At 57.8% G+C, this 25,335-nt stretch overlaps 4 protein-coding genes across 10 annotated transcripts in view; all 4 read left to right on the forward strand.

Annotated features, from left to right (window-relative positions):
- UBAP2L (ubiquitin associated protein 2 like) overlaps positions 1-9,535 on the forward strand; it is a 29,970-nt gene extending 20,435 nt beyond the window's left edge. For 3 of the 4 annotated variants that reach the window (XM_064732626.1, XM_064732629.1, XM_064732627.1), the window contains 13 exons: positions 301-490; positions 1,053-1,107; positions 1,615-1,789; positions 1,967-2,039; positions 2,652-2,847; positions 2,939-3,027; positions 3,635-3,688; positions 4,276-4,357; positions 5,404-5,621; positions 5,709-5,814; positions 7,424-7,491; positions 7,782-7,979; positions 8,926-9,535. In XM_064732626.1, the coding sequence (XP_064588696.1) occupies positions 301-490; positions 1,053-1,107; positions 1,615-1,789; positions 1,967-2,039; positions 2,652-2,847; positions 2,939-3,027; positions 3,635-3,688; positions 4,276-4,357; positions 5,404-5,621; positions 5,709-5,814; positions 7,424-7,491; positions 7,782-7,979; positions 8,926-9,021 (1,600 nt within the window). In that variant the 3' untranslated portion in view covers positions 9,022-9,535. The remainder of the gene's footprint in view (positions 1-300; positions 491-1,052; positions 1,108-1,614; positions 1,790-1,966; positions 2,040-2,651; positions 2,848-2,938; positions 3,028-3,634; positions 3,689-4,275; positions 4,358-5,403; positions 5,622-5,708; positions 5,815-7,423; positions 7,492-7,781; positions 7,980-8,925) is intronic. The other variant, XM_064732628.1, reaches the window with a different exon arrangement.
- A 1,184-nt stretch (positions 9,536-10,719) lies between these two features.
- Positions 10,720-12,494, forward strand: HAX1 (HCLS1 associated protein X-1). The gene is made up of 8 exons (XM_064732631.1): positions 10,720-10,863; positions 11,006-11,217; positions 11,298-11,440; positions 11,548-11,593; positions 11,692-11,807; positions 11,893-12,043; positions 12,117-12,272; positions 12,361-12,494. Exons 1-7 carry the CDS (start codon positions 10,811-10,813, stop codon positions 12,230-12,232), a joined length of 837 nt encoding a protein of 278 aa, XP_064588701.1. The 5' UTR covers positions 10,720-10,810; the 3' UTR covers positions 12,233-12,272; positions 12,361-12,494.
- A 131-nt stretch (positions 12,495-12,625) lies between these two features.
- AQP10 (aquaporin 10) lies at positions 12,626-15,137 on the forward strand. The gene is made up of 6 exons (XM_064732630.1): positions 12,626-13,227; positions 13,903-14,029; positions 14,125-14,262; positions 14,349-14,467; positions 14,550-14,767; positions 14,838-15,137. The coding sequence occupies exons 1-6, from the start codon at positions 13,123-13,125 to the stop codon at positions 15,130-15,132; spliced, it is 1,002 nt and encodes a 333-aa protein (XP_064588700.1). The 5' UTR covers positions 12,626-13,122; the 3' UTR covers positions 15,133-15,137.
- A 292-nt stretch (positions 15,138-15,429) lies between these two features.
- Positions 15,430-24,871, forward strand: ATP8B2 (ATPase phospholipid transporting 8B2). Of its 4 annotated transcripts, none has more exons than XM_064732362.1 (27): positions 15,430-15,583; positions 16,279-16,337; positions 16,977-17,090; positions 17,240-17,338; positions 17,484-17,545; positions 17,656-17,728; positions 18,092-18,165; positions 18,310-18,389; positions 18,599-18,757; positions 18,836-18,924; positions 19,001-19,197; positions 19,906-20,114; positions 20,260-20,303; positions 20,378-20,543; positions 20,613-20,801; positions 21,011-21,126; positions 21,277-21,441; positions 21,519-21,630; positions 21,753-21,858; positions 21,977-22,118; positions 22,198-22,381; positions 22,572-22,795; positions 23,084-23,167; positions 23,334-23,579; positions 23,666-23,804; positions 23,885-24,015; positions 24,106-24,871. In XM_064732362.1, the coding sequence occupies exons 1-27, from the start codon at positions 15,553-15,555 to the stop codon at positions 24,391-24,393; spliced, it is 3,582 nt and encodes a 1,193-aa protein (XP_064588432.1). In that variant the 5' UTR covers positions 15,430-15,552; the 3' UTR covers positions 24,394-24,871. The 4 variants fall into 4 exon arrangements, with proteins under 4 accessions (XP_064588432.1, XP_064588433.1, XP_064588430.1 ...); XM_064732363.1 differs by having other exon boundaries at positions 18,095-18,165; XM_064732360.1 differs by lacking the exon at positions 15,430-15,583 and adding an exon at positions 15,805-15,967 and having other exon boundaries at positions 16,279-16,330.
- Positions 24,872-25,335: the final 464 nt, after the last annotated feature.

Below are 25,335 nucleotides of genomic sequence, written 5' to 3' on the forward strand. Positions count from 1 at the left end.
CTTCTGTTGGGCTGACCCTCAGTAACTGGCCATCCCTTGAGTACTGGGACCTGAGTGGTGGCAGCTCATGAAGTGTTGCCTAAGGCACAGCAGTGTATGGGGCAAGGCTGCAGCTGGATGTCCATGGCTGCTCTCTGGGCATGTTTCTTGGCTTGGCTGCTTCATGTGGTGCCTTTACTGATGCTTGGGGCTTTTTATCTTGAGTATTTGAAGAGCCCAGTCTGGGCCAGCAGCTTACAGCAGGGCTGTTTCAGAAGAAAATGGATGAAAATGGACTTTTTTCTTTTTTTCCTTTTGTAGTGAATCTTCATCCACAATTTCGTCCAATCAAAGCCAGGAGTCTGGTTACCAGAGTGGCACAATACAGACAGCAACATTTACCTCCCAGAACAGTGCTCAGGGACCACTGTACGAACAGAGATCCACCCAGACGAGGCGATACCCAAATTCTATCTCCTCTTCGCCCCAGAAAGATCTGACCCAGGCTAAGGTAAGACAACAGCTTTGCTCACCCATTGTGCTGAGTGAGCCTCACTTGTCATGTGTCTTGGGGAAAGATGAATGGCTTATCAAAGAGTTCTGTGATCCTACAGCCTCACTGTGTGGCTCCTGGGCTCTAATGAGAGCTCTCTTGTGGCTGTTGTGTTTTGTGCTGGGTTTAACAGCGCTCAAGGTGAGTGCAGGGCACGTGTTGTGTCATGTACCCTGCTAGAGGGACATGCAGACAAAGAATTTTGTGTTGTGTTTTGGATTTGGTTCTTGTGTGCTGCACACCAGTTCAGAAATGTCAGGTTTGGCTAATGAGCTTGGATTGAGAGTGCTGAGGCAGTCTGACTACCAGCAGCACAGAAACTTTTTGCACTGATTTCTCCCATATACACTTGGGGACCTTGCTGGCATGGGGCTGGATCTTGGGACTAACCCAAACACAGTCTGGTAGCAGAACCTTTTCATAACTGTGCAAGGGAGTGTGAGAGAGAGGTGGCACTAGCTCTGCCTCTGGAAATGCTCAGCAGTAATGCCCAATACTCCTTTTTTCTCTTCTTCCTCAGAATGGTTTCAGTTCTGTACAGCCCACGCCATTACAAACCACACAGGCTGTTGAAGGTAAGAGTCTTGCCAGTACAGTGGGTGTCCTGTATCTCTTGTGTTCTCTGCTTTGAATGAGTTTTATCTGTGCTAATAGCAAGTGCTTTCCTTGCTGGACTAATTGCTGCCATTCACATTATTTGTTTGCCTCAAAACATTCAGCTTTGTGCTGATCCTTGAAGGGTCACCTATGACAATAACTTATTCTGCTCTGTGCATGGAAGGCACTTCTTCTGAAGTCTTGAAGCTCTTTGCAGAGCCAGTGGTAGTGTTGGGGTAAAGTGAGACATAGAACACAATCATAAGTGTATAACTATTTGGGAGCACTGAGGGGAGCCCCCAGTCTCGCAGCTCCTCTAGCTGAGAACTTGCTGATGTTGCCCCAAATCTCGCAGCTCCTCTAGCTGAGATTTGGCTGATGTTGCCCCAAATCTCGCAGCTCCTCTAGCTGAGATTTGGCTGATCCTTGCCCTTGTGTTCCCCTCAGCCAGTAGCTGCCCTTAACCCAAAGCTTTTTGTTCTCAGGTGCTACGGGCCCTGCAGTGAAATCCGACTCCCCCTCTGCTCCCAGCATTGCCCCTCTCAACGATGGGGTGTCTGCATCGTCCCTGCTGACCACAGCCAGCCAACACTCAACAGCTCTGAGCAGCCTGAGCCACAGTGAGGAGCTCCCCAGTACAAGCACTGCCCAGCTCAGCAGGTGAGGCAGTGAGGGGTGGAATTCTGAACTAGAAGCAGGAATCTATAGCAGACATCAGGGTCTGTCTGATGCAGTGAGGAAGACTAAGATCCCATTCAAGCAGATGGGAAATGGGATGGTGCTACTGATGTTGGCTCTCACCTTGGTCTGATAATGTTTTATTTCTCTTCCTGTCAGTGCATTACCCACCCAGCAGAACAGTCTGTCCTCATCCACATCCTCTGGGCGAACATCAACTTCAACCCTTCTGGTGAGTCTGGGTATGATCTCTCACTGTGTGCCCCATTTCTGCTCAGCTTGGTGGGGTCTGCTGGGGTGCCTGACCTTGGGGCTGTGGTTGTGGCAGGAGCTGCCAGGCTGCTGGAGTCTGGATGTTGTGTGGACAGAAGGGAGTTGTGTCAGTACACCTGTGGCTCAAGGCTGTTGACACCTTGCCTGTTTCTGACTGAGCAGTGCCTTCTTTTGAGCCTGTAGTAGCCCTTGAAGGTGCTGCAGAGTCAGAGCCACGTGTCAGAACAGACTGGAGGCTGATGCAGTGGAACCAAATATCTCTGCTGCTGGAGCTCTTGCAGTGCAGCTCCTGGGCATTGGCTTTTGCAGCAGAATAAATCACCCTGCTGCCAATGTGGTGTCCAGCCCTGCTCTGCTCCTCAGACAGATGAGTTGGGATGGAACCATGAGAGGGGTTTGTAAGCATTAGGGATTGACTGCTGTCAGGACTTTGGACTTAAGCCAGGCTCACTGCAGAAACATGCAGATGCAGACAGAGGTGCAGGATGTTCTGCACAGTGAATGTCCTGTGCTACCTGTGCACTTGGTTCCATCTCTCTGATCCCCTGACTCTCCTCCCTTCCCTCCTTAGCACACAAGTGTGGAGAGTGAAGCAAGCCTCCATTCTTCTGCTAGTACTTTCTCCACCTCCTCCAGCACGGTGTCAGCTGCCCCACCAGTTGTCAGTGTGTCCTCCAGCCTCAGCAGTGTCAGCAGCCTGGGCCTCAGCCTCAGCAGCAACTCCACAGTGACGGCCTCAACTCGCAGCTCTGTTGCAACCACATCAGGTACTGTCCCAGAGAAAAGTGTGGGGGCTAAGAGAGCGAGTATCTGCTGTTTGCTTCACTGTGGAACTTTTCCTTTCTCCTCCTTTTTCAGGAAAAGCCCCTCCCAATCTCCCTCCTGGAGTCCCACCGTTGTTGCCTAATCCATACATCATGGCTCCAGGCTTGCTACATGCCTACCCGGTGAGTGGAACTTTGCAGTGGTGTCCCAGCTCCCTCTGCAGCAGGGAGGGATGGATGTAGCATAGTGGGGAAACTCAAAACTGTGACAGCCCAGCAGGATTGCCTTGGACAGGCAGAGTTTGGACCTGCTGGTTTTTTCCATGATTTCCATGTGCTCGTGGAGGTAAATGTGTGTTGTGATCACCCCAGGGCAGAGTCTGTTCTCTGCAGCCTCTCCAGCCTTTTAAGAGCCCTTGGGCAGAGCACAGTGTGTGGAAGCATAGAGCTGTGTTAGAAATATGGTGTGACAAAGGGCACTCAGGGCAAGGGTAGCAAGAGCCACAAAGTCTAGGGGTGTGTGTCACATCCTCCCCTAAAGGTGAGGACAGGTTTCAGTTTTGGGATGATTTCTAGGGAAAAACTGTAGAGTGGCTTTGTGCTCTGGAGCACTTTCCTTTGAGCAGCTCAGAGGAACTTCTGGCAGCATCAGCCTGTGTCAAGGCTGGCTGCCTGCACCTGGTGGCTGCTGACTGGCTGCTTCTGGCTTTCTCTCATGTTTATCTAAACGTTTAATCTAAAATCCTTATGTTGTCCATGTCCCCAATGTCATCTCTGGCTCTTTTTCTAGCCACAGGTGTATGGATATGATGACTTGCAAATGCTCCAGACGAGATTCCCGTTGGTGAGTACTGCAGAATGACAAGGACATGCCACTTCCACTGGTGCTGCTTGGGTAGAGACAAAGCTTAAGAGCTGGCACGATGGAGTGCTGAGTGGATGCACCTCTGCAGCAGCAGTGAGGAGTTAATCAGTTGCTCCTTGGCACATGGGGAGCTGCCTGCACGAGTTGCTCATGCAGCAGTGTTCCTTGTTGGAGCCAAGGAGCACGAGTTCCAACAGCAGGGCTATTAGAGAGATTCACCTCTGATCCCTGACAGAGCCAGTGACTAAATACCTGATGAGAATGGGCTTTATTTAGCAACAGGACATGTCCATTTTATTGTGAAGAGGGGGGGAAAGTCCAGCCAGTTTAAGAGCTGCATACCAGTAGACCTTATCTGGTTCTTCTAATAGCCAGATGAGGGGGAAGGTACATGCTACAAAAACCTGGGGCTGCTGTAGGTTATGATCAGCCTGATGTGGCTGGTTGGACTGCAATGCTCAGACATATCTTGCAGCTGCAGTACAGAAATCCCTCTCTCCCAAATATACTGCTTTGCACTTTGGACAGAGCTGATAAAAATGTCTTCTTTTGTTTTTATTCATCAGGATTACTACAGCATCCCATTCCCTACACCCACCACACCACTGACTGGAAGAGATGGCAGCCTGAGCAGCAATCCATACTCTGGTAGGGAAAAACACTGCTCTGATTCCCATCCCATCAGGGTTTGTGCTGCTCCTACCACTGTCCTGTGTCTTTGTCCACTGGAGCTACCTCTGCACCTGCACTGTGCTCCTGCACTGCTTTTGGTTTGGAGCATGCTTCTCACAGCTAAATTCTTGCTTTCCCTTTGAGCATTTTTTGTGTCAAGGTCTGATACTGGGAAGAGGTGGGCAAAGTAGGACTTAATGGGGCAGCTAGAAAGGGAGTGAGGAAGGGCTGAAAGATTCAAGGCCTACAGCTGAGGGACTGATTTCCAGGTGGTAAGCAGTGCTTCTCAAGCACTGAGAGTAAAAATGGAAAGAAACACAAAATATGGAGAAATTAATTTTTTTATATGGGACAGTTTCAGGGAGAAAGCAAGTGAGAAATTTGAGACCTGTCAAACTCAAGCCAAGCACCCAGTTGGGTTTATGACCTCACACTGACCTTGGTAACCTTGGTTAACACACTGTCAGTCTGCAGTGGGCAGTGACTGAGCTTTCACATGCTTTAGGAATTGTTGCACTTGGAGGTTCACTCTTTTTCCAGCACCACTTCTCCTCAGCTTTGGCAGGAGCTGCTTTGTGTGGAAGTGCTTTTGCCCAGCTGAGGCTGAAAGCTCAGAGCTCTATGAGCTTTGAATAGGAGAGTGTGTTTGCATGGGTGAGCCAGGCAAATGCTCATCAAGATCAGAACCTGCAGCCAAGCCCTGCACAGCCCAGGCAAGGGTCTGGGTTGTGTTCAGTCCTGCTGGTGGTGCATGGAGAGAGACAGCTCTGAAATCGGGCTCTGCTAGCAGGTTTATCCAGTGCCAGTGGCTTCCCTTTGCCTCTGCAGTCCTGTTAGAGCCAAGGAGCAATTAATAGCTTCACCTTATCAGTGTGCAAAAGTCTGAGGACCACAGTCCTTGGGGGGAGGGGGGTGTGACTGAAGTCACTGTTTATCAAAAGACTGGCTCACCTTTGGGCTGAGTTGAAGCAGCCCAGGATCTGACTAACATCTGTTCCTCACTCTCACCTCCTCTATTTCAGGTGATTTAACAAAATTTGGCCGTGGTGATGCCTCTTCCCCTGCTCCTGCAACAACTCTGGCTCAGCCTCAGCAGAGCCAGACCCAGACCCACCACACCACGCAGCAAACGTTCCTGAACCCGGCGCTGCCTCCTGGCTACAGTTACACCAGTCTGCCATACTACACAGGGGTACCAGGGCTCCCCAGCACCTTCCAGTACGGGCCCGCCGTGTTCCCTGTGAGTTCCCAGGGGCAGAGTGTGGGATTGGGGCAGAAGGGTGGCCCAGCAAAGGCTCTGCTCACTCTGTTCCTCTCCGTTCTGTAGGTTGCTCCTACCTCTTCCAAGCAGCATGGTGTGAATGTCAGCGTCAATGCATCAGCAACCCCTTTCCAGCAGCCCAGTGGCTATGGCTCTCATGGGTACAGCACTGGTAAGAGACCCACAAAAACACTTTCCACAGCAGCAGGGCTGCTCCCAGTCTTACTGGCTATGATAGGGACTGCTGTCTTACAGCAGTAAAAATTAGCGAAAAGTATCCCAGGCCAGGATTGCTGCTCCCGGAAATTGGGATGTATTCTGCCGTGGGGTTACAGATCACTTCATGCTTGCTTACTGGCTGTGATAGGGACTGCTGTCTTACAGCAGTAATGGAGAAAAATTCCAGGGATGCTGCTCCCAAGGAGATTGGTTATTCATAGAAAGGCACAGGATTGTTCTGCATCCGGGTCTGGGGCAGGTTTTGGGGTTACAGATCACTTCATGCCCTCCTCTGTGCCCCACAATCAGCTGTCTGGGCCCTCAGAAGGTTAAGCTGCTCAGTGGTTTGGTTTGTTGGTTTTTTATCTGCCAGATGTGATTAACAGAACAGCAATTGTTCTGGATTTGAGCTTGTTTCCCACCAGTGTTTGGCAGACACTTTCTAAGGAAGTGTCCTTGATGCAAAGATGCAGGAAGGTCATGAACCTGCTGCCTGTCTTGGTACTTGGTTGGTGTCTGGCTGACTTATGCAGGGCTGCATCTGGCTCCCTCTGCCAGTCTTTAAATTCCTTCTGTCACTTTTTTAACTGCATTAGAGCCCTTCAAGATAGTGTTTTCTCTTTGAGAAGGTAATTCAGTTTTATTCCAGGTCACCTGGTGCTGAGTCCTTCAAACTGTTTTCATTTCAGCACTTTTTTCCAGGCATTAAATATGGCTGAGGTGTCCTCTGAGCCACCCTTTTTTATGGACAGCCAACACCCCATGGGGCTTGTGTTGTCAGTCACTGCACCAGCCATCCCAGCCTACAGCTGAGTTGCCTTTCCATGCAATTGTCTGTTTTACACCAGAGGAGCTTTTGGGTTGTTTTTGCTGCTGTGGGTTTGTTTCCCTGTCTGTCCATTGTGTTCTCCAGCTCTCCTCAGACCTGCTGTTTCCCATGTGTTTCTCTGGGTGGCAGCCTGCCCTTCAGCTGGTTTCTGGAGGCATTTTGAAACTGTGTGTGTCCAGAGCAAAATAACTTCTATGGGTGCTTTGCATGTGGTCATGCCCAGGCCTGTGGCTGTGTTCACAGGGGTCTGAGGATGAGGGAAGAGATGAGGATCTGACTCCATGTTTCAGAAGGCTTGATTTATTATTTTATGATATATATTATACTAAAACTATACTAAAAGAATAGAAGGAAGGATTTCATCAGAAGGCTGGCTAAGAATAGCAAAAGAAAGAAGAATGATAACAAAAGCTTGTGGCTTGGACTCTCTGTCCATGCCAGCTCACTGTGATTAGTTATTAATTAGAAACAACTGCATGAGACTAATCACAGATCTACTTGTTGCATTCCACAGCAGCAGATAAGCATTGTTTACATTTTGTTCCTGAGGCCTCTCAGCTTCTCAAGAGGAAAAATCCTAAAGAAAGGATTTTTCATAAAATATCTGTGATACAGGCCAGTCTGTCTGCATATCTCTGATCACTGGAGCTCTCCAGCAGGTGTTAGCAGCAAGCAGCTCATGCTGGCCCACTGGCTGCTGCCTAACACCCACCTCTCCCTTCCTTCTGCCCAGGTGTATCCGTGACATCCAGTAATACAGGCGTGCCAGACATCTCGGGCTCTGTCTACTCCAAAACTCAGGTCAGTGTCTGTGTGCTTCCTGCCTTGCTGGGGAGGAGAAGCCAAGCTCTGAGACAGCCTCTCTGGTCAGTGAGGTTTCTTCCCCTTGGATCAGACAGCCAGGGAGAAGGGAAGTGCTTGACATTTCCCAGCTTACAGCAATTCCAAGCCCAGAAAGAGCCATGGGAAGAGACTCTTATCTGTTCTGTGTACCACAGGCTGACTGTGGGCCTGTGAGGTGTAGAGATGGGAGGGGCACACTGCCAGCCTGGCTCCCCGTCCTTATCCTGCCTTTGGCATCTCCTCCTCAGCAATCCTTCGAGAAGCAGGGATTTCACACTGGAACCCCAGCAGCCTCCTTCAACCTGCCTTCAGCTCTGGGCAGTGGTGGCCCCATCAACCCCGCCACGGCGGCGGCGTACCCCCCGACCCCCTTCATGCACATCCTGACCCCGCATCAGCAGCCTCACTCGCAGATCCTCCACCACCACCTGCAGCAGGATGGGCAGGTAAGCAGTGCCCCTGGCACCCCAGCCCCTTGCTGGGCCATCTCCTAGGGCTCGTGCTCCCCCTTGGCTTCCCTGGTCCTTCTGTCCCTCCCTCCCTCATGCTCTGCGGCGCACACATGCAGCGACAGGCACATGCTCACACCTGCACATACACACAGGGCCTGTAGGAGGATGATGAGGTGAGGAGGAAGGCCTGGGGTGTGCTCTGCCAGGGTGGGTGCTCAGCACAACCCCCCTGCTGCCGGGCTGCTCCAGCTATGGCCAGGTAGTGCCCCCTCATCTGGGGCACCCCAACCTCCCCCATCCTCAGAGGGGCAGCTCCACAGGCCAGCACCAAAGGGGTTCCTCACCACAGCCCCGACCCTGCAGGAGCTTTCAAGTCTAACCATGGATTTCAATTGTCATAGTTTGTCCCTTTATTTTACATATCCTGGTACTGCAACAGCTTCCATATTTGCAGATGATACTGTGCTGCCAACGCCAGCAGGAAGATCAGGTAATGAACTCTCTGAAAATGCATTGCACTTGCTGTGGGCTCTGCCCCTGCCCCTAAGGCTCCCCAGGATCACACAGCCCCTTCCTTCTCCCCCATGTCCCTGGTAGGAGAGGAGAGAGGCCCTCAGGCAGTATGTGCACACACAGACACACAAACAGAGCCATGAGCAGACACGACCCACACCGACCCTTCCCTGTCTCCTCTCTCCCTGCTGCCCCCAGCCCTGTGTGTGCTGGCCCGGAGCAAGGTGTACAGCCAAGGGAGGGTGCTGGGGCACAGCTGCGAGGTGCTGGAGGCTGCCCCAGTGCCAGGGAGCTGAGCTGGGCCCAGGAGGATCAGCAGCTGCCCAGAGCACCTGGCCAGGGGCCCAGGTGTGCCCGTGTTACCCTGTGGGGCAGGCTGGGGCTGCCTCCCTGCACTCACCACCCTCTCCTCTGCCCTTTCCCGCAGAGCGGCTCCGGGCAGCGCAGCCAAGGCAGCTCCATCCCCCAGAAATCCCAGGCCAACAAGTCTGCCTACAACAGCTACAGCTGGGGCGCCAACTGAGGCCGGGCCCTCGGCACCACTCGCTTCCAGAAGAGAATCCCAGTGCCCCCGATGATGAGGAAGGACCCCAGGGAGGAGAGAACCCTGCGGCGGGGAGCGCCCGGGCCCCCAGCCCAGCAGGGCCCCGCAGGGCAGGCCGCAGGCGCCTCTGCGTTGTCTGTCTTCAGCCACTTTCCTGTTGTATGTAATATAGAATTTGTATTTTTTCTTTTTTTTTTCTTTTTTTTTTTCTCTCTCTCTCTCTCTCCGCATTCAGATCTGAACCGTTTGCCGTAGGGGCCTTTTTTGGTTTTTACTCCTTTCTATCCCCTCTCCCATCCAGCTGCCCCAGAATCTCTCAAATCCAAAGGAGTGGAAGCTGCGAGTCGCCTACAGCAAACCCCCTTATTATTAGGATTAAGACCAGTAATTGATATGAGCAGCATTGTAAGATTAATTAGTTGAAGTGTTTTTTTTGTACCGTGTTCTAAATTTAATGGATAAATGTGTCTTGTATATAAAAACAAAAACCCCATGCTGTCCTCTAGTTCTCTCATTTCTCCCCCACCCCGCCGAGGGGTCCCCCCTGGTATTTTATGTTTTCCATCTGCGTCCCTCCATCCTCACGGGCCCAGAGTGCAGGTCCTGCCCTGCTTGCACGCTGTAAGTATCTTCTGCTTTTGGGTTGGGGATTTTTTTATTTTCTTTTTTTTTTCCTTTTTTTTTTTTCCCTGTTTTGTTTTGTGGGGTTTTGTTTGATTTGGTTTGGTTTTTTGGGGGTATTATTTTTGGTTTTTTCTATGCAGTCCAGATCTTGTATTTTTCAGTTCCACCTGATCCCTTCAGCTGCAGCCCCAAGCGGGGATTTACTGAAGAGAATAAAGATCACAAAGTGATGTGTGTATTTTTTCCACCTTCTCAGCCTCGTTCCCTATTTTTGGTGCAGGGGGTTGGGTGGCCCTGGGCAGTGGGGGCAGCGCTTCCCCCACCCCTCTCCAGCTTCTTGCTGGTGTTTTTGTCCCCTCATTTTGTGGATTTTCCTTTTCCCAGCTGCAATGCTGGGCAGCAAGATGCCAGCACAGGGATGATGCCCTCCCTTCTCTGAGACCCTCACCCTTCATTTCTGCTTCCCAATGAGCTCTGCCTTCTGTCCCCACTGCTCTGGTGCTGCTGCTCCTCCTTTTGGGGGTTCAGGGCTGCTCTCCCCAGCCCCCCGTCCCCACCGGGCAGGCCGGGGGGGTTTTCACAGGCACTGGGCAGGGCAGTGAGACACTGGAACAGCAGTGCCCGGTCCTGCAGTGCCCGCCGAGCCTTTCCCCTCGCTGCCGGGGCACAGCTGGAGCCCTCCGGGGCCGCGTGGGGCTGGGGTAGCGCAGGGGCCTCTGCCGGAGCCCAGGACCCCGCCAGCCCGCACGGCCCCCACGGAGGCCCGGGCACTCCACGGGGTAGCTGGTGCGAACAGCGCGGGCCCGCGGGGCCGATCGCACCGGGGCGCCTCCGGCCCGTGCGGCTCTCGGGGGCCTGGGCCGGTCACACCGGGACAGCTCCGGTCCCTGCGGCTCTCGGCGATCTGGACCGGTCACACCGGGGCAGTTCCGGCACGTGCGGCTCTCGGGGGCCCGGGCCGCTCACACCAGGGCGGTTCCGGCCCGTGCGGTTCTCGGGACCCGGGTGGGACACGGGACGGCCGCGCTGCCGCAGCGCCTCACGACAGCCGGCGGCGCTTTACGGCCGCGGCGCTTGGCGGCAGCGCGACCCGGTCGGGACGGGGTAGCGGGACCTGGAGGGCCCCGGCGGGCCCCGGAGCGGGATGAGCTTCTACGACGTGTTCCGCGGCTTCTTCGGCTTCCCGGGACGGTGCAGGTGACCGGGACCCCGCCCGTCCCCCGGGTGCCCCCGGCCTCGCCCGCACCTGTCCCTCTCTCAACCGCCCGTTGCCCCACCGGCCCCGGCCCTGTCCCGCTTGCTCCGGCCTGTCCGGTCCCTCACTGCCGCCGTCCCGCAGACCCCGGGACCCGCTGTTCGGCGGCGCGGCGTGGGACGAGGAGGAGGATGAGGAGGAGGATGGCGGCCCGTCCATGTCGCAGCCCCCCCAGGACTTCGGCTTCGGGTACAGCCCTGGCTCCTCCCGCGGCGCCTTCGAGGAGCTGTTCCGGGACATGGGCGAGCTCCTGGGCGTCCTGGGGGGGTTCTGGGCCGAGCCCCAGCAGCCTTTCGGTGGGTACGGGAAGGGCTGAGCGAGATTCTGGGGTCAGCTCAGAGCCCCTCGGCCTGACCGACACCCTTGTGCTGCCCAGAGCCCGCCCTGCCCGGCCCGGGGGAAGGCAGCGCAAGGCGACCGCTGCGGGACTCGATGCTGAAGCAGCCGGACAGTCCCCCTGCCAGCGCGGCCCCGGGGAGCTCCGGCGATCTGGCCCGGCCATGGAGACCCTTCCTAGGGGTGGGTGAAGGGTCTGGGCTGCCGGCTCTGTGCTGGTGCGGTGCTGCCCCAGTGTCGCGCTTTTCTTCCCATCACTGCCGTCAGCGGTGCGTGGCTTTGTCTTGCAGCTTGAAGATGCTCCCCGGGCTCCTCCCGCCCTCAAGGAAGACCAAGGTGGGTGCTGGGAGCAGGGGCTGAGGGGTCCTCCCTGCTCCGGACAGCCTCCGGGGCGTGTCCCCGCACTGCGGCCACCACCTTCCCTCTCCCCCTAGACCTGGACTCCCAGGTCTCCTCCGCTGGGCTGGGCACCATCCTGAGACCCGACGAGCCCAGGTCCCACTCTTACTTCCAGAGCGTCTCTGTCACCACAGTGACTCTCCCTGACGGGGTGAGTGTCCCTGCAGGGCTGGGGGAGGCCTGGGGACACCGTCCCCGTGGTCTGGGGGTCTCTCAGGGCTTGGTGCTGTGCGCAGGCGGTGGAGGAGCGCCGCACCGTGCAGGACAGCCAGGGCCGCCGGGAGACCACGGTGACACGGCGGAGAGGGGACCAGGCCTTCATCAGCACCACCAGGGAGCACGGGCAGAGCAAGGACTACCGCGAGGAGGTGCTCAACATGGATGACCGTGAGTGGAGCTCTGGGGAGGGGGCAAACAGTGGATGGAGGCCCCACTGAGGGAGTTCTCTCTGCCCTCGCAGGGGAGCTGGCACAGTTTGCTGGCACGTGGCCACAGCAAGAAGAGATTCCTGCTGCCAACCTGGGCCCCTCATCTACGCTGGGCAGCTTCCTCCGACGCTGGTTCTCGAGCTGGTAGCTATTTCCAGTCCTGATTGAGCAGCCCACGTGTGTTTCAGGTGTGGGCTGGTGGGATCCTGGGCTTGCCAGGCCTGTCAGAGCAGGCAGTGGGCAGCAGCCTCTTCTCACCACCTGTTTTTGTTGTAGATGGGTCAGATCTTGCTGGGAAGTGGTGCCTGGGCTGGAGGCTGTCCACCTTCTGCAGCGCTGCACAGCCACAGGGAGCCCTGTGGGGATCAAGTGTGTGTGTGTACAGAGCAATAAAGTCTATTTATGCTAAACGGTGACCTTCCATGCTCCTTCAGACTGGAATCTCATGTGTTTGGAGGCAGATTCCCCCTGTCCACCAGAATGACTCTGGGGGGCTGCCCCAGGGGTGCAGGTGATTGCCAGGCTCCGGTGCCTGCACTGCTCCCTTCTTATCTCCCTCTCCCATTTCCTTGCCCCATGCTGTGCTAATGCCTCCCCTGGGCACTCTTGAGGGCCTGGCCCAGCCTGGAGGCCTTTCCAGGATCTCTTTATTAGTGTTGACTGCAGCTTTCCAGGATCTCTTTATTAGTGCTGACTGCAGCTGTGGCTTGGGCAGGGATAAAGGAGGTTCCTGGCCAGGCAATACCTGTGCCTGCTCACCTGAGCGAGGTCGTGGCTCCCCCACGGCCACTTGGGGCTCAGGGTGTTCCTACCTGGCCTTGCCCTGCTGGGGTGCAGCATTGTCACACGGTGTCCCCGGCCACACACAGGACTCTGGTCGCTGCCAGGCGTCTCCCGTGGTGCAGCCATGATTGGTTTAAAGTCTGCACATAATCACCCACCTGGCTGTGGGGCTCATAAAACCTGCTGCGAATTAGACATCTACACCACTCTCACTGCTGCCAGCGCTGCCACTGCTACCTCTGCCCAGCTGGCACCATGGGCACCACTTCTTTCTTGACAAGAGCCCAGAGGCTGCTCCGCATCAGGAACCAGCTGGTGAGAGAGTGCTTGGGTGAGGTGCTGTCCACCTTCGTGATGATGGTAAGCAGGGCACGCAGCTGGGTTGGGGCTGGGGATGTCGTGTGTGTGTGACAGCGCTGATGGTGTCATGCTGGCAGGTGCCAGGGGTCCCTGGGGTTCTGTGACAGGGCTGATGGTGTCGTGGTGGCAGGTGCCAGGGGTCCCTGGGGTTCTGCTGCTTGCCCCTTGAGGTTGGGAAGGTCTGGGGCTGCGCCGCACTCAAATGTGCAACTCAGCACTGCCTGTCCTCCCCCTTGGACCCTGTTCCCACAGCATGGTCCACAATGTGCCACAGCTCCGGTGCAATCAGGGTGTGGTGCTGGGCAGTGTGTGCCCTGATACCTTCTGCCTCAGAGCAGGCAAAGGTTGGGGCTCTGGTGCTGTCCTTAGCCTTTGGGCTACATCGCATGATGGCAAATGGTGTCCCTGGATCTATGTTATGGCACCTCTTTCCCAACACCTCCCCACAGAAAACAGTTTATTTAATTGCTTGTAATTTGGTTATTTTGCTATCAAAACCACAAGTGAGGGCAATAACCACCTCCCTGCCAGTCCCTGTCTGGTGTCCAAGTATTGGGGAGCAAAACCAGGGGGGCAGCACCAGCACAGCCCCTGCCTTGCTGCCCTGCAGTATCAGCACTGGGAGGGTCTCAGCACGAGGCCACCAGGACTGAGGTGGGGCTCCCTCTTCTCCAGACAATCACCCTGGCCAGCGCTGCACAGAAGATTGCCTTCTATGAGACCAAGGGGAATATCATGACCAGCTACCTGGGAGGTGCCCTGGGTGTCATGGGAGGCATCTACACGGCAGGGGGAATCTCTGGTGAGACAGAGGAAGGGGTCCCAGCTCTTGCTATCCCCTGGCTCTGAGTCCCCCAGGACCCTCCACTCCCAGCCTTTCTCCCTACTCCATTGCAGGGGCCCACATGAACCCGGCGTTCTCCTTAGCCATGTGCCTGATAGAGCAGTTCCCCTGGTGGAAGTTTCCCATCTTTGTGGCTGTGCAGATTGTGGGATCTTTCATAGCTGCTGGAGCTGTTTACATCGTCTACTATGGTATGGAGGAACACCATTGGACAGGGGAACTCCACGGTGATACTGGGGAGGCCAGGCTTTTGTACATGCTCTGCCTCTGCCCCTAGATGCCATCTGGCACCATAGCAATGGGACCCTTACTGTCACTGGCCCCCAAGAAACTGCCTCTATCTTCGCCACTTACCCTGCTGACTTTGTGTCTATTGGCAATGGCTTCTTGGACCAGGTGGGTGCCACTGTCAGCTCCCCCAGCCCCCTCCCAGCCCGCTCGGTCCCCGTGGTGCTGAGCTGCTGTGCTGTCCTCGCAGGTGATCGGCACAGGGGTGCTGATAATTGTTGTCATGGGCATCATGGACCCCCGCAACAAGCCTGTCCCCAAGGGCCTGGAACCAGTGGTTGTGGCTCTCTTGGTGCTCTCCATCGAGTGCTCCATGGGGGCCAACTGTGGCTGCCCCCTGAACCCTGCTCGGGACATCGGGCCCCGGCTCTTCACCTATCTGGCAGGCTGGGGCCCAGAGGTCTTCAGGTGGGTTGAGGGAAGGGGGCAAGGTGGGGATGGCAGGGATGATGCCAACCCTACCCTGTCCCATCCTCAGCAGGGGCAATGGTTGGTGGTGGGTGCCACTGGTGGCACCGCTGCTGGGCGCCGCCGTGGGCACGTACCTGTACCAGCTCTTCGTGGCTTTCCACTACCCGGAGGAGAAGAGCGAGGCCCTGGCAGAGCAGGGCTCCATTGTTCTGGTCAACACCGCCATCAGCAGCGCAGACATTGGGAGGTCACCCAAGGAAAGGGACTCTGGGGAGACAGAGCCTGCCGGGTATCCCCCACCACAGAGCCCCAGCAGCACAGTGTCCCCCACAGTCCCTATCACAACATTAAAAGAGTCCTGAGAGCACGGGGTGTCTTGTCTGTGGACATGGGGTGCAGGGATGTGGTGGAAGGCCAGCCAGGCCTGGCTGCAGGGGGACCCCAGCCTGGGGGACACGAGCTGCTGCTGTGGGGCTGCCCCATGGGACGCGGGGATGTCCCCGGGACCCCGGCCCTGCCCTCGGTAACCCGTGGGGCTGTCTCTGCCCTCCCCCGGACTCACAGGGCTCCCCGGGAGCCGCCCCGCTGGCCAGGCCGCCGCCGGGGCCCGCAGTCTCACCGGCCCCGCGGCCGCGCTCCGCCGCTTCCCCGCGCCCCCCACCTCACTTCCGCCGCCGACCGGCGCCGCCGCGGCCATGGGGAGCTGAGGCGGCGGCAGAGGCAGCGGCCCCGGCCCGGCCCGGCCGCCCGCCCGCTCCCCATGGGCTGCGGGGCCGCGGGACATGGAGCGGTGCGCGGCCCGCCGAGCCCCGGGTAAGCGGCGCCGCGCTGGGCCCGCGGGAAGCCCGGGTGGGTCCCGGGCGGGCCCCGGTGCGGCGTTGCCTCAGTAACGCGGTGGGGCGGGAGGACCGGGCCGGGCCGGCGCCGTGCCCTGGGGATGTCCGAGGGGTGGCAGCCGCTCCGCGACCCCGGCGGGGCGGTGGGAGCGGGGGAGCCGAAATGGGGCCGGGGGTGCAGAGATGGGGATGCAGGGCTACAGCTAAGCGGGGCTGAGAGTGCGGGCTTTGGGGATCCAGGAATGCAGCAAAGCAGGGCTGAGGAAGCCGAGGTGTCCTCTGGGGGTGCAGTCTTTGGGCTGGAAGGGCCCGCTGACCTCGGGATGTGGGAGATGCAGAATCTGAGGCTCTGGGAGTACAGGTGAGTAGAGCTGAGGGGTCTCGCACTGCAGGCTTGGGGAGATCTGGGGATGCAGAATTTGGGAGTGGAGGTACAGTTAAGCAAGGTTGGGGTTGAAGGTGTGCAGGGGTGCAGGTCCTGTCATGGGGGAGCACAGGACACATAACACAGCTGGGGAGACTCCCTGTTCCCTGCCTTCTGAGATTCTGTGACTATCTTGGCTCTCAGGATGGATAGGAGATTGAGGTGTCAGGGTTCAGGGTTTTGGGGCTGTCTGGCTGCAGTTACAGAGGTGTTGGGGTGCATAGAGGTGACAGGGTGCTGTGTTATAGAGGAAGAGCGTCGAGTGCGAGCCAACGCGCGGGAGTACAACGAGAAGTTCCAGTACGCAGTGAGTGAGGGGGGCTGAGCCCCTTCCTGGGGTCCTCGGGCAGCTCTGCGGGGCTGGGGTCTGAATCACCCACATCTTGGTGGGGGGGGAGGCGTTATCACTACAAAATAGGTGTTTGTCCCTGAAAAATGGTGCTGATGACATGAATGCCAATATAGCTGTGGGGCCAGCCGGGCACAGTGCTCTCCGTGTGGAGGATTCAGCCCACCCATCCCTGGCCAAGGCCCAGAACCCTCTGGCTCTGCCCAGGTCCCAGCCTGGTCCCACATCCCAGTGTGGATCATGGAGCAGCTTCTGAAGGTGTCAAGAAAGGGCAGTGCTCACCTTGACCTCCCCCCATGTTGGAGGTTATCCTTGGCTGCTCCAGAGCTGGCTGCACAGAGGGGAGAAGGGGGTCTGGGTTGGGGTCACCCTTGTGGGGGCCAGGTGCTGCTGCTGGAGGAGGCTGGTCCCAGGGTACCAGCTGGTGACTGAGCCTGAGGAACTGGCTTCCCAAGGAAGCTGCCAGAGGTAGCACAGGAGCCTGACCCCCTAAAAGAGCATGGTGAGCCACAGCCCCTGCCCTCCAGAGTGATCTCATCTTGGGGGGTTATGGGGCCTTGGCAGCTGTAAACCCCTTCTTGCCCCACCTGTCCCTAGAGCAACTGCATCAAGACCTCCAAGTACAACATTGTCACCTTCCTGCCTGTCAACCTCTTCGAGCAGTTCCAGGAAGTGGCCAACACCTATTTCCTCTTCCTCCTCATCCTGCAGGTGGGTGCAGTCCTTCCCTGCCTGCACATACGGCAGGGCTCCAAGCAGTGCCGTACTTTGGAAGTGGGGAGATTTGGCACCCTTGAGCAGGGGCAGTATAGGCCTGGGGCTGGCTGGTTCCTGTGTAATTTCCTGTTCCCTGTCCCCAGCTGATTCCTCAGATCTCTTCGCTCTCCTGGTTTACCACCATCGTGCCTTTGGTTCTTGTCTTAACCATCACAGCTGTCAAAGATGCCACCGATGACTACGTGAGTGGTTCCCCCTGCACCCCTCTGCCCACTGGGATGCTGTGCAGGGGTGCAGTGTCCAGGGCCATGGCATTTGGGATGCTGGGGGAGTGCAGCACCCCATCCCCAAGAGGCTGACACCGCTGTCTCTTCCCCCTGCTCCCAGTTCCGCCATAAAAGCGACAACCAGGTGAACAACCGGCAGTCTCAGGTCCTGATCGGTGGAGTGTGAGTGTCACGGGCACAGAGCAGTGCACAGGGAGCCAGGGACCCTGTGGGACGTGGCAGTGGGCAGGGCAGGGCTCCTGCTTGACTGCAGTTTGCTGTCCCTTCTTCAGCCTTCGGCAGGAGCAGTGGATGAACGTCCGTGTTGGAGACATCATCAAGTTGGAGAACAACCAGTTTGTGGCGGTGAGTGCAGCCCTGAGACAAGCATGGTTCCAGCGGGGTGGCTGACACACAGGGACCATGGAAGGGTGTGGTGCCACTCCCAGTTTGCTTTTGTGCTCCTCTGTAACTGACCAGTGTGGGGACATTAGGGACTTCCAACCTGGAAGTTGCATTTAGGTTGGAGAGCTGGGGCCATAAGTGGAGCCACGTTTTGAACTCTGAGGATCTTGGCACTTGGAGCCATGATGCAAAGGACACATGGGGTTAGGAATGCCTTTGCAGATGCTCCAGGGAGTTCCAAGGACATCCAAGGGCCAGGAGCTTCCCTGGGGAAGGCGTGGGGGAGCCCCAGTGTTGGCACAACCCTTCACAAGTCTCTCCCAGCAGGCTGACCTCCTCCTCCTCTCCAGCAGCGAACCCCATGGGTTATGCTACATAGAGACTGCAGAGCTGGATGGGTAGGTGTCCCTGCTCGCCTTGGGGGGCCAGGGGAGGCAAGAGGTGGGAGTGAGGGTTGGAGTGAGGGTGAGCTGCTGGCAGCACCTGCAAAGGCTCTCCCTGCCAGGCTGTCTCTAACCCGTGTGGTGCCTTCCTGCCTGCAGAGAGACCAACATGAAGGTGCGTCAGGCCATCCCTGTCACCGCAGAGCTTGGGGACACCAGCCAGCTGGCTTGCTTTGATGGTGAGTGCCCGTGCCCAGCCCTCTGCCACAGGGCAGCCCCCCACCTTTCCTCCTCTGTCACCCTTGGTGGACAAGGACCAGCCACGTGGCACTGTCGTTCTGTGGCTCCAAGCGGATCTCTGGGGAGCCAGGGATGGTGCTGGGAGCACTGGGATGGAGCTGGCCCTGTGGAGAAGGCAAGTCCCAGCTGAGCCATACTGTGCACCCAGGTGAGGTGATCTGTGAACCCCCCAACAACAAGCTGGACAAGTTTGGTGGGACACTGTACTGGAAGGACAACAAGTACCCCCTGAGCAACCAGAACATGCTGCTGCGGGGCTGCGTCCTGCGCAACACCGAGTGGTGCTTTGGCCTCGTCATCTTTGCAGGTGGGCTGAGGCAGCAGCTGCTGCTGTGCTGCACACAGGGGAGGGAAAGACACCCCCTGATGCCTTCCTGCTCCCCAGGACCTGACACAAAACTGATGCAGAACAGCGGCCGGACCAAATTTAAGCGGACGAGCATCGACCGGCTGATGAACACTCTGGTGCTCTGGGTATGCAGGAGGGAGATCCTGGGAGCCCTGGGAGCTCTGACCCAGTCAGGGCTCTTATGTCATGTTCCTTCCCCAGATCTTTGGGTTCCTGGTGTGCATGGGAGTGATCCTGGCCATTGGCAACGCCATCTGGGAGCACGAGGTGGGCGTCTGCTTCCAGATCTACTTGCCCTGGGACGAGGGGGTGCACAGTGCCTTCTTCTCTGGCTTCCTCTCCTTCTGGTCCTACATCATCATCCTCAACACTGTGGTGCCCATCTCGCTCTATGTGAGGTAGGGCAAGGGGCAGAGGGGCTGGGCAGGGGGTGTATGAGAAATTAGGGGTGCCCTCTGGGGAGGGGAGACAGGGATGGAGATCCACAGGCAGAACGGTGTGTTCTGTGGGTGGGTGTGGGCTACTCTCTTGGTGACAGGCCATGTCTGCCTTCAGGGACACCCCAAGACCTAAGGACCCCACAGGTCCCTCAGGGCCCCCCTGGCTGTGTCTGGCTGCTCGTCTCTCCCTGCCCTGGCTGCACGCTGGCTATTTTGCTCTGCCCTCCTGCAGCTCCCAGGCTCCTGCACTGTCCCCTTCTCTCTCTCTTTTAATTTCTCTCTCTTTTCGTTCCCCAGCATGGGTTCTGTCACCCTTAGCCCCGAGGTAAGAATGTGTCACCTCCACCCCTCCCACTCATTGCTGTCTGCCCTGTGGGCTTGGGAGGGGTTCAGGGTTTGTAGGTGTGTGAGATGCTTGGGGAGCCCCATGGGCTTCCCCCTGGGTGCATTGCCTTGGTCCCCAGCCCTGGCTTAGCGGTGGCTGTCAGCAGGAATGGGTTGCAGGCCAGCCCCTGGGAAGGGTGTGGGGGCTATCAAGCCATGGGGGGCACCTGGGGTGCTGGAGTGCCCGGGGCACTGAGGGTCTGGGGTGGGCATGTGTGTGCCTGTCGCTGGCTCAGCAGTGTGCTGCCCTGCCCCAGTGACACCCAGCCATCCTCCCTGCAGCGTTGAGGTGATCCGGCTTGGGCACAGCTACTTCATCAACTGGGACAAGAAGATGTACTGTGCCAAGCGCCGGACACCGGCCGAGGCCCGCACCACCACCCTCAACGAGGAGCTGGGCCAGGTGGAGTACATCTTCTCTGACAAGACTGGCACCCTCACCCAGAATATCATGGTCTTCAGCAAGTGCTCTGTGAATGGGCACAGCTATGGTGAGTGCCAGAGCCAGCCTGGGGCTCCCCACCTCTGTTTGGGGCAGTCAGGGAACAAGGGGGCTTAGTGAGAGTGTCGTGGGGCAGCAGCAGCTGCTGTGGTGTTGGGTCTCTGTCGTAGTTAACTCCATGCCCTGTTTTTCAGGTGATGTGCAGGACATGCTGGGTCACAAGGCGGAGCTGGGAGAGGTAAGGGTGCTGTCAGTTTGGTGTCTGCCCATGCCAAGTGCCACAGGGGGGTAACCCCAGCTTTGCCCCTGCAGAGGCCAGAGCCTGTAGACTTCTCCTTCAACCCGCTGGCGGACCCACGGTTCCAGTTCTGGGACCCCAGCCTGCTGGAAGCTGTCAAGCTGGGAGACCTCCACGTGCACGAGTTCTTCCGCCTGCTCTCGCTCTGTCACACAGTCATGTCTGAGGAGAAGAGTGAAGGTAGGCATGAGGCAGGATCTGTCCCTGTGGGTCACAAAACACTGTCACTGACCCCCATGCTGTCCACAGGGGAGCTGTTGTACAAGGCACAGTCCCCAGATGAGGGAGCGCTGGTCACAGCTGCCAGAAACTTTGGCTTTGTGTTCCGGTCCCGCACGCCCAAGACCATCACAGTGCAGGAGCTGGGCCAGGCCATCACCTACCAGCTGCTGGCCATCCTGGACTTCAACAACATCCGCAAGCGCATGTCTGTCATCGGTGAGCTCCTGGGCACGGCACAGGGGCTGGGAGGGGCACATGGGGCTGCAGCACATGGGGGTCATTGTGGTGTGCTGGGGGAGCGGTGCAGCGCTGGTGGGGATGTGACTGTGGAGGCATCAGCAGGTGGATGGCTGGGGGTCAGAGCAGCAGATCCTGCTCCTGCACCCCTGAGGCAGGCATCTTCTCTTTTCCCCTCCTCCCTGCAGTGCGCAGCCCTGAGGGCAAGATCCGACTGTACTGCAAAGGTGCTGACACCATCCTGCTGGAGAGGCTGCACCCCCTCAACCAGGAGCTGACCAGCATCACCACCGACCACCTCAATGTGCGTGGGACAGGGTCCTGCAGGCAGCGTGGGGAGCAAAGAGTGGCTGCCCAGGAGCCTGAGCTGGGCTTGTGCCCTGCCCTAGGAACACTGCTGGGCTCTGGGGACACACTCAGGGTCTCCAGCACAGCCAGCTCTGACCTCTTGCAGGAGTATGCTGGCGAGGGGCTGCGGACACTGGTGCTGGCTTACAGAGACCTGGAGGAGAGCTACTACAAGGACTGGTCTGAGAGGCTTCACCGAGCTGGCAGTGTCCCTGAAGCCCGTGAGGATCACCTGGCTCGGCTCTACGATGAGGTGGAGCATGATATGATGGTAGGTGTGCTGGAGGCTGAGGCTGGTGGTGGCTGCAGGCAGCCCCTGCTGACCTCCCACCCATTTGGGTCCCCAAGCTGCTTGGAGCCACGGCCATCGAGGACAAACTGCAGCAGGGGGTCCCCGAAACCATTGCCATCCTGACGCTGGCCAACATCAAGATCTGGGTGCTGACAGGGGACAAGCAGGGTGAGGCATGGCTGAGGTGCTGGCCGGAGATGAGGATGTTTGTGGGCTGGATTCTACCTGCCTGGGATCCACTGCTCTCTCCTGAATGGACTCTGGCTCAGCCCCTGGTTTCCTGTCCTCAGAAACAGCTGTGAACATCGGCTACTCCTGCAAGATGCTGACAGATGACATGACAGAGGTGTTTGTGGTGACAGGCCACACTGTGCTGGAGGTGCGAGAGGAGCTAAGGTGAGGGCTGGGGGGCAGAGGACACAGAACAGTGCCAGTGTGGGGCACAGCTGTGGCTGGGGGAGCTAGAGCTATGGAAAGGCCTTGAGATGGAACCTTGTTCCCCGTCTCTTCTCAGGAAAGCCCGGGAGAAGATGATGGATGCATCACGTTCTGTGTGCAATGGCTTCTCCTACCAGGAGAAACTCTCCTCCAATCTTACCTCAGTGCTGGAAGCCATTGCGGGCGAATACGCCCTGGTCATCAACGGGCACAGCCTGGTAGGGCCCTGGGAGTGCCAGGCAGGACAGGGCCTGGCTGTGCCACCATGGTCCCAGCTGTCCCTTGCTCTCCTTGCAGGCCCATGCACTGGAGGCAGACATGGAGGTGGAATTCCTGGAGACAGCGTGTGCCTGCAAGGCCGTTATCTGCTGCCGTGTCACACCCCTGCAGAAAGCCCAGGTGGTGGAGCTGGTCAAGAAGTACAAGAAAGCCGTCACTTTGGCCATTGGGGATGGGGCCAACGATGTCAGCATGATCAAGAGTAAGGCCTGGGATCTGGGAGACCACAGGAGAAGACAGGCCACCCCCCTGCACTGTCCTGGGGCCCGTGGGAGCTTCTGTGCTCACCCCTCTGTGCCCCACAGGAGCAAAGTGCCTGTGCTGGGGGTGCTGCTCTCGTCCCCTGTGCTCCTGGCAGCCCTCTCTTTACCTGTCTCTCCTTCCCTCCACAGCTGCCCACATTGGGGTGGGCATCAGTGGGCAGGAAGGCATCCAGGCCGTGCTGGCCTCCGACTACTCCTTCTCCCAGTTCAAGTTCCTGCAGCGCCTGCTCCTGGTGCACGGGCGCTGGTCCTACCTGCGCATGTGCAAGTTTCTTTGCTACTTCTTCTATAAGAACTTCGCCTTCACCATGGTCCACTTCTGGTTTGGCTTCTTCTGCGGCTTCTCAGCACAGGTGGGTTGGTGGCTTTTCTCACTGAGAGCTGGGGAGGGTTTTCCTGCAGGGCTCCTCGACTCTGAAGCTGTTCAGGTCCATGGACTCCCCGTGGGAACTCATCCTGAGCCAGGAGGCACAGCCTGGCATCCACCGTGCCGTGTGTGAGGAGCCTGTGGTCAGGGTGGGCAGTCCTGGCGGGCTGAGACAGCTCTCCTGTCCCTGCAGCTGTGGGCACAGGGACTCGGGGGCTGGCTGGGGCACAGGGTGGGCAAGTTTGTGCCCTGCTGAGTGCTCTGTTCCATACAGACAGTGTATGACCAGTACTTCATCACGCTGTACAACATTGTCTACACGTCGCTGCCTGTGCTCGCTATGGGTGTGTTTGACCAGGTATGGCGGGGGGTAGTGAGAGGTCCCTGGGTGTGTGAGGAGTCTGTACCCACCCTGTGGGAAGAAGGGCTGCCTGGGTGCCTAAGTCAGGCTGTCCATGTCATTCCATGGGCTGTGGTGGAGGCTGCTCCCACCCAGGGCTAAAGGGAGGTGCTCATGCCCCCAGGATGTGCCAGAGCAGCGCAGCATGGAGTACCCCAAACTCTACGAGCCTGGGCAGCTGAACCTGCTCTTCAACAAGCGGGAGTTCTTCATCTGCATTGCCCAGGGCATCTACACCTCCATCCTCATGTTCTTCATCCCCTACGGTGTCTTTGCTGATGCCACCCGTGATGATGGTGCCCAGCTGGCCGACTACCAGTCCTTCGCCGTCACTGTCGCCACCTCCCTCGTGATTGTCGTCAGTGTGCAGGTAGGGACGTGGCGACTCTGCCCCAGACCCTCAGGGCACCTCAGGCATCCCCTGAGCCCTGATTCTTCCTGCATCCCCCCCACCAGATTGGGTTAGACACAGGATTCTGGACGGCCATCAACCACTTCTTCATCTGGGGCAGCCTGGCCGCCTACTTCACCATCCTCTTCACCATGCACAGCGACGGCCTCTTCCGGATGTTCCCCAACCAGTTCCGCTTTGTGGGTGAGTCCCTGTGTGCCCCCTACTCCCCCAGCAGGCTGCTGCCTTGGCCTGGCCCTCACTGGGTTCATTCCTTGCCCCAGGAAACGCACAGAACACGCTGGCCCAGCCCACGGTCTGGCTGACCATCGCCCTCACCGCCGTCGTCTGTATCGTGCCCGTTGTGGCCTTTCGCTTCCTTAAGCTGGACCTGAAACCAGAGCTCTCGGATACGGTGAGAGTTCATGGCTGCAGGAGCTCTCACAGGGCCCCAGCCCTGAGGAGAGGGGGTTCCCCAGGCCCTGAGCCTGCCCTGTGTCCCCAGGTTCGTTACACTCAGCTGGTACGGAAGAAGCAGAAGACGCAGCACCGGTGCATGCGGCACGCGGGGCGCGCGGGCTCACGCCGCTCTGGCTATGCCTTCTCCCATCAGGAGGGCTTCGGGGAGCTCATCATGTCTGGCAAGAACATGAGGCTCAGCTCCTTGGCACTGTCCAGCTTTGCCCCCCGCCCCAGCGCCAGCTGGATTGACACCCTGCGGAAGAAGAAGGGTGGCGAGGGCAGCAGCGCTGGCAGCCCCAGTGGTGCGGCCGACAAGACTCTCAGGGTGTGAGGCTGGAGGGGGTCACATCCCCTCCTGTGCAGTTGGGGGCTCCCCTCCTCTGCCCCTGGCCCTGGCGAGGGCAAAGCCCCTTGTCAGCAGGGTCCCATGATAGAGGTGATGTGGGGGCCAGTGCTGAGGTTTGGAGGAGTCTGGACTGTCGCCTTCTAGCCAAAAATACAGTCTGTCCCTCCGAGGAGGATGGATGGATGGATGGATGGATGGATGGATGGATGGATGGATGGATGTCATCACATCAGCCCCCTCCCACCCCCCATTCACTCCTCCATCAGTATTCAATCCCACTGAGTGCAAACGCCCCATCGCACATGAATGTATCCTACCAGAGGTGCAGGGCTGTGGGAGGACTGTGGCCTCTCCATGGCCTTCACCCACGTGTCTTTTTTTATATATAAACAAAAAAAAAATACCCCCCCCACAAAATAGCAACCAAAACAAACAAACAAAAAAAAAAGGTAAGGGAAAAATACTCTGAGTTTACAAAGCGACTCATTTCTTGGCTGGGTACAGGGAGAAAGGGGGAGGAAGGTCACCCTCCTCAGCGTTCCCCAGGACGGCGGGTGCCGGGTCGGAAAGGGGAAGTGCTCTGTACCACAGGGAGGCCGGGGTTTGGTGGCTGCCGTGATTCACTCCCACGCGTGGTCTTGCGCAACGCTCGGCCTCTGCTTCCCCCCTCCTCCTCCTCCTCCTCCTCCTCCTCTCCAGCTCCTGCGGGACGGCACTGCTGAAATGTGGGTGGGCAGCGGGGACCCAGAGGAGCCTCTGGGGCTGCTGGGCTCCCAGGGACGCGATACCAAAGAGGAGCTTCTAAGACGGGTGTTGGCGAGGGCTGGAGGGGATTTTGAAGGGTTTTGGGGTTATTTCGGTGGAGGGGCCGTGGATAGAGCTAGATAACTTATGGCACGTTTCTATCTGGCCGAATGGTATTATTTT

Source organism: Zonotrichia leucophrys, chromosome 25 (genome assembly GCF_028769735.1).
Source record: "Zonotrichia leucophrys gambelii isolate GWCS_2022_RI chromosome 25, RI_Zleu_2.0, whole genome shotgun sequence".
In the NCBI taxonomy this organism is placed as follows: domain Eukaryota; kingdom Metazoa; phylum Chordata; class Aves; order Passeriformes; family Passerellidae; genus Zonotrichia; species Zonotrichia leucophrys.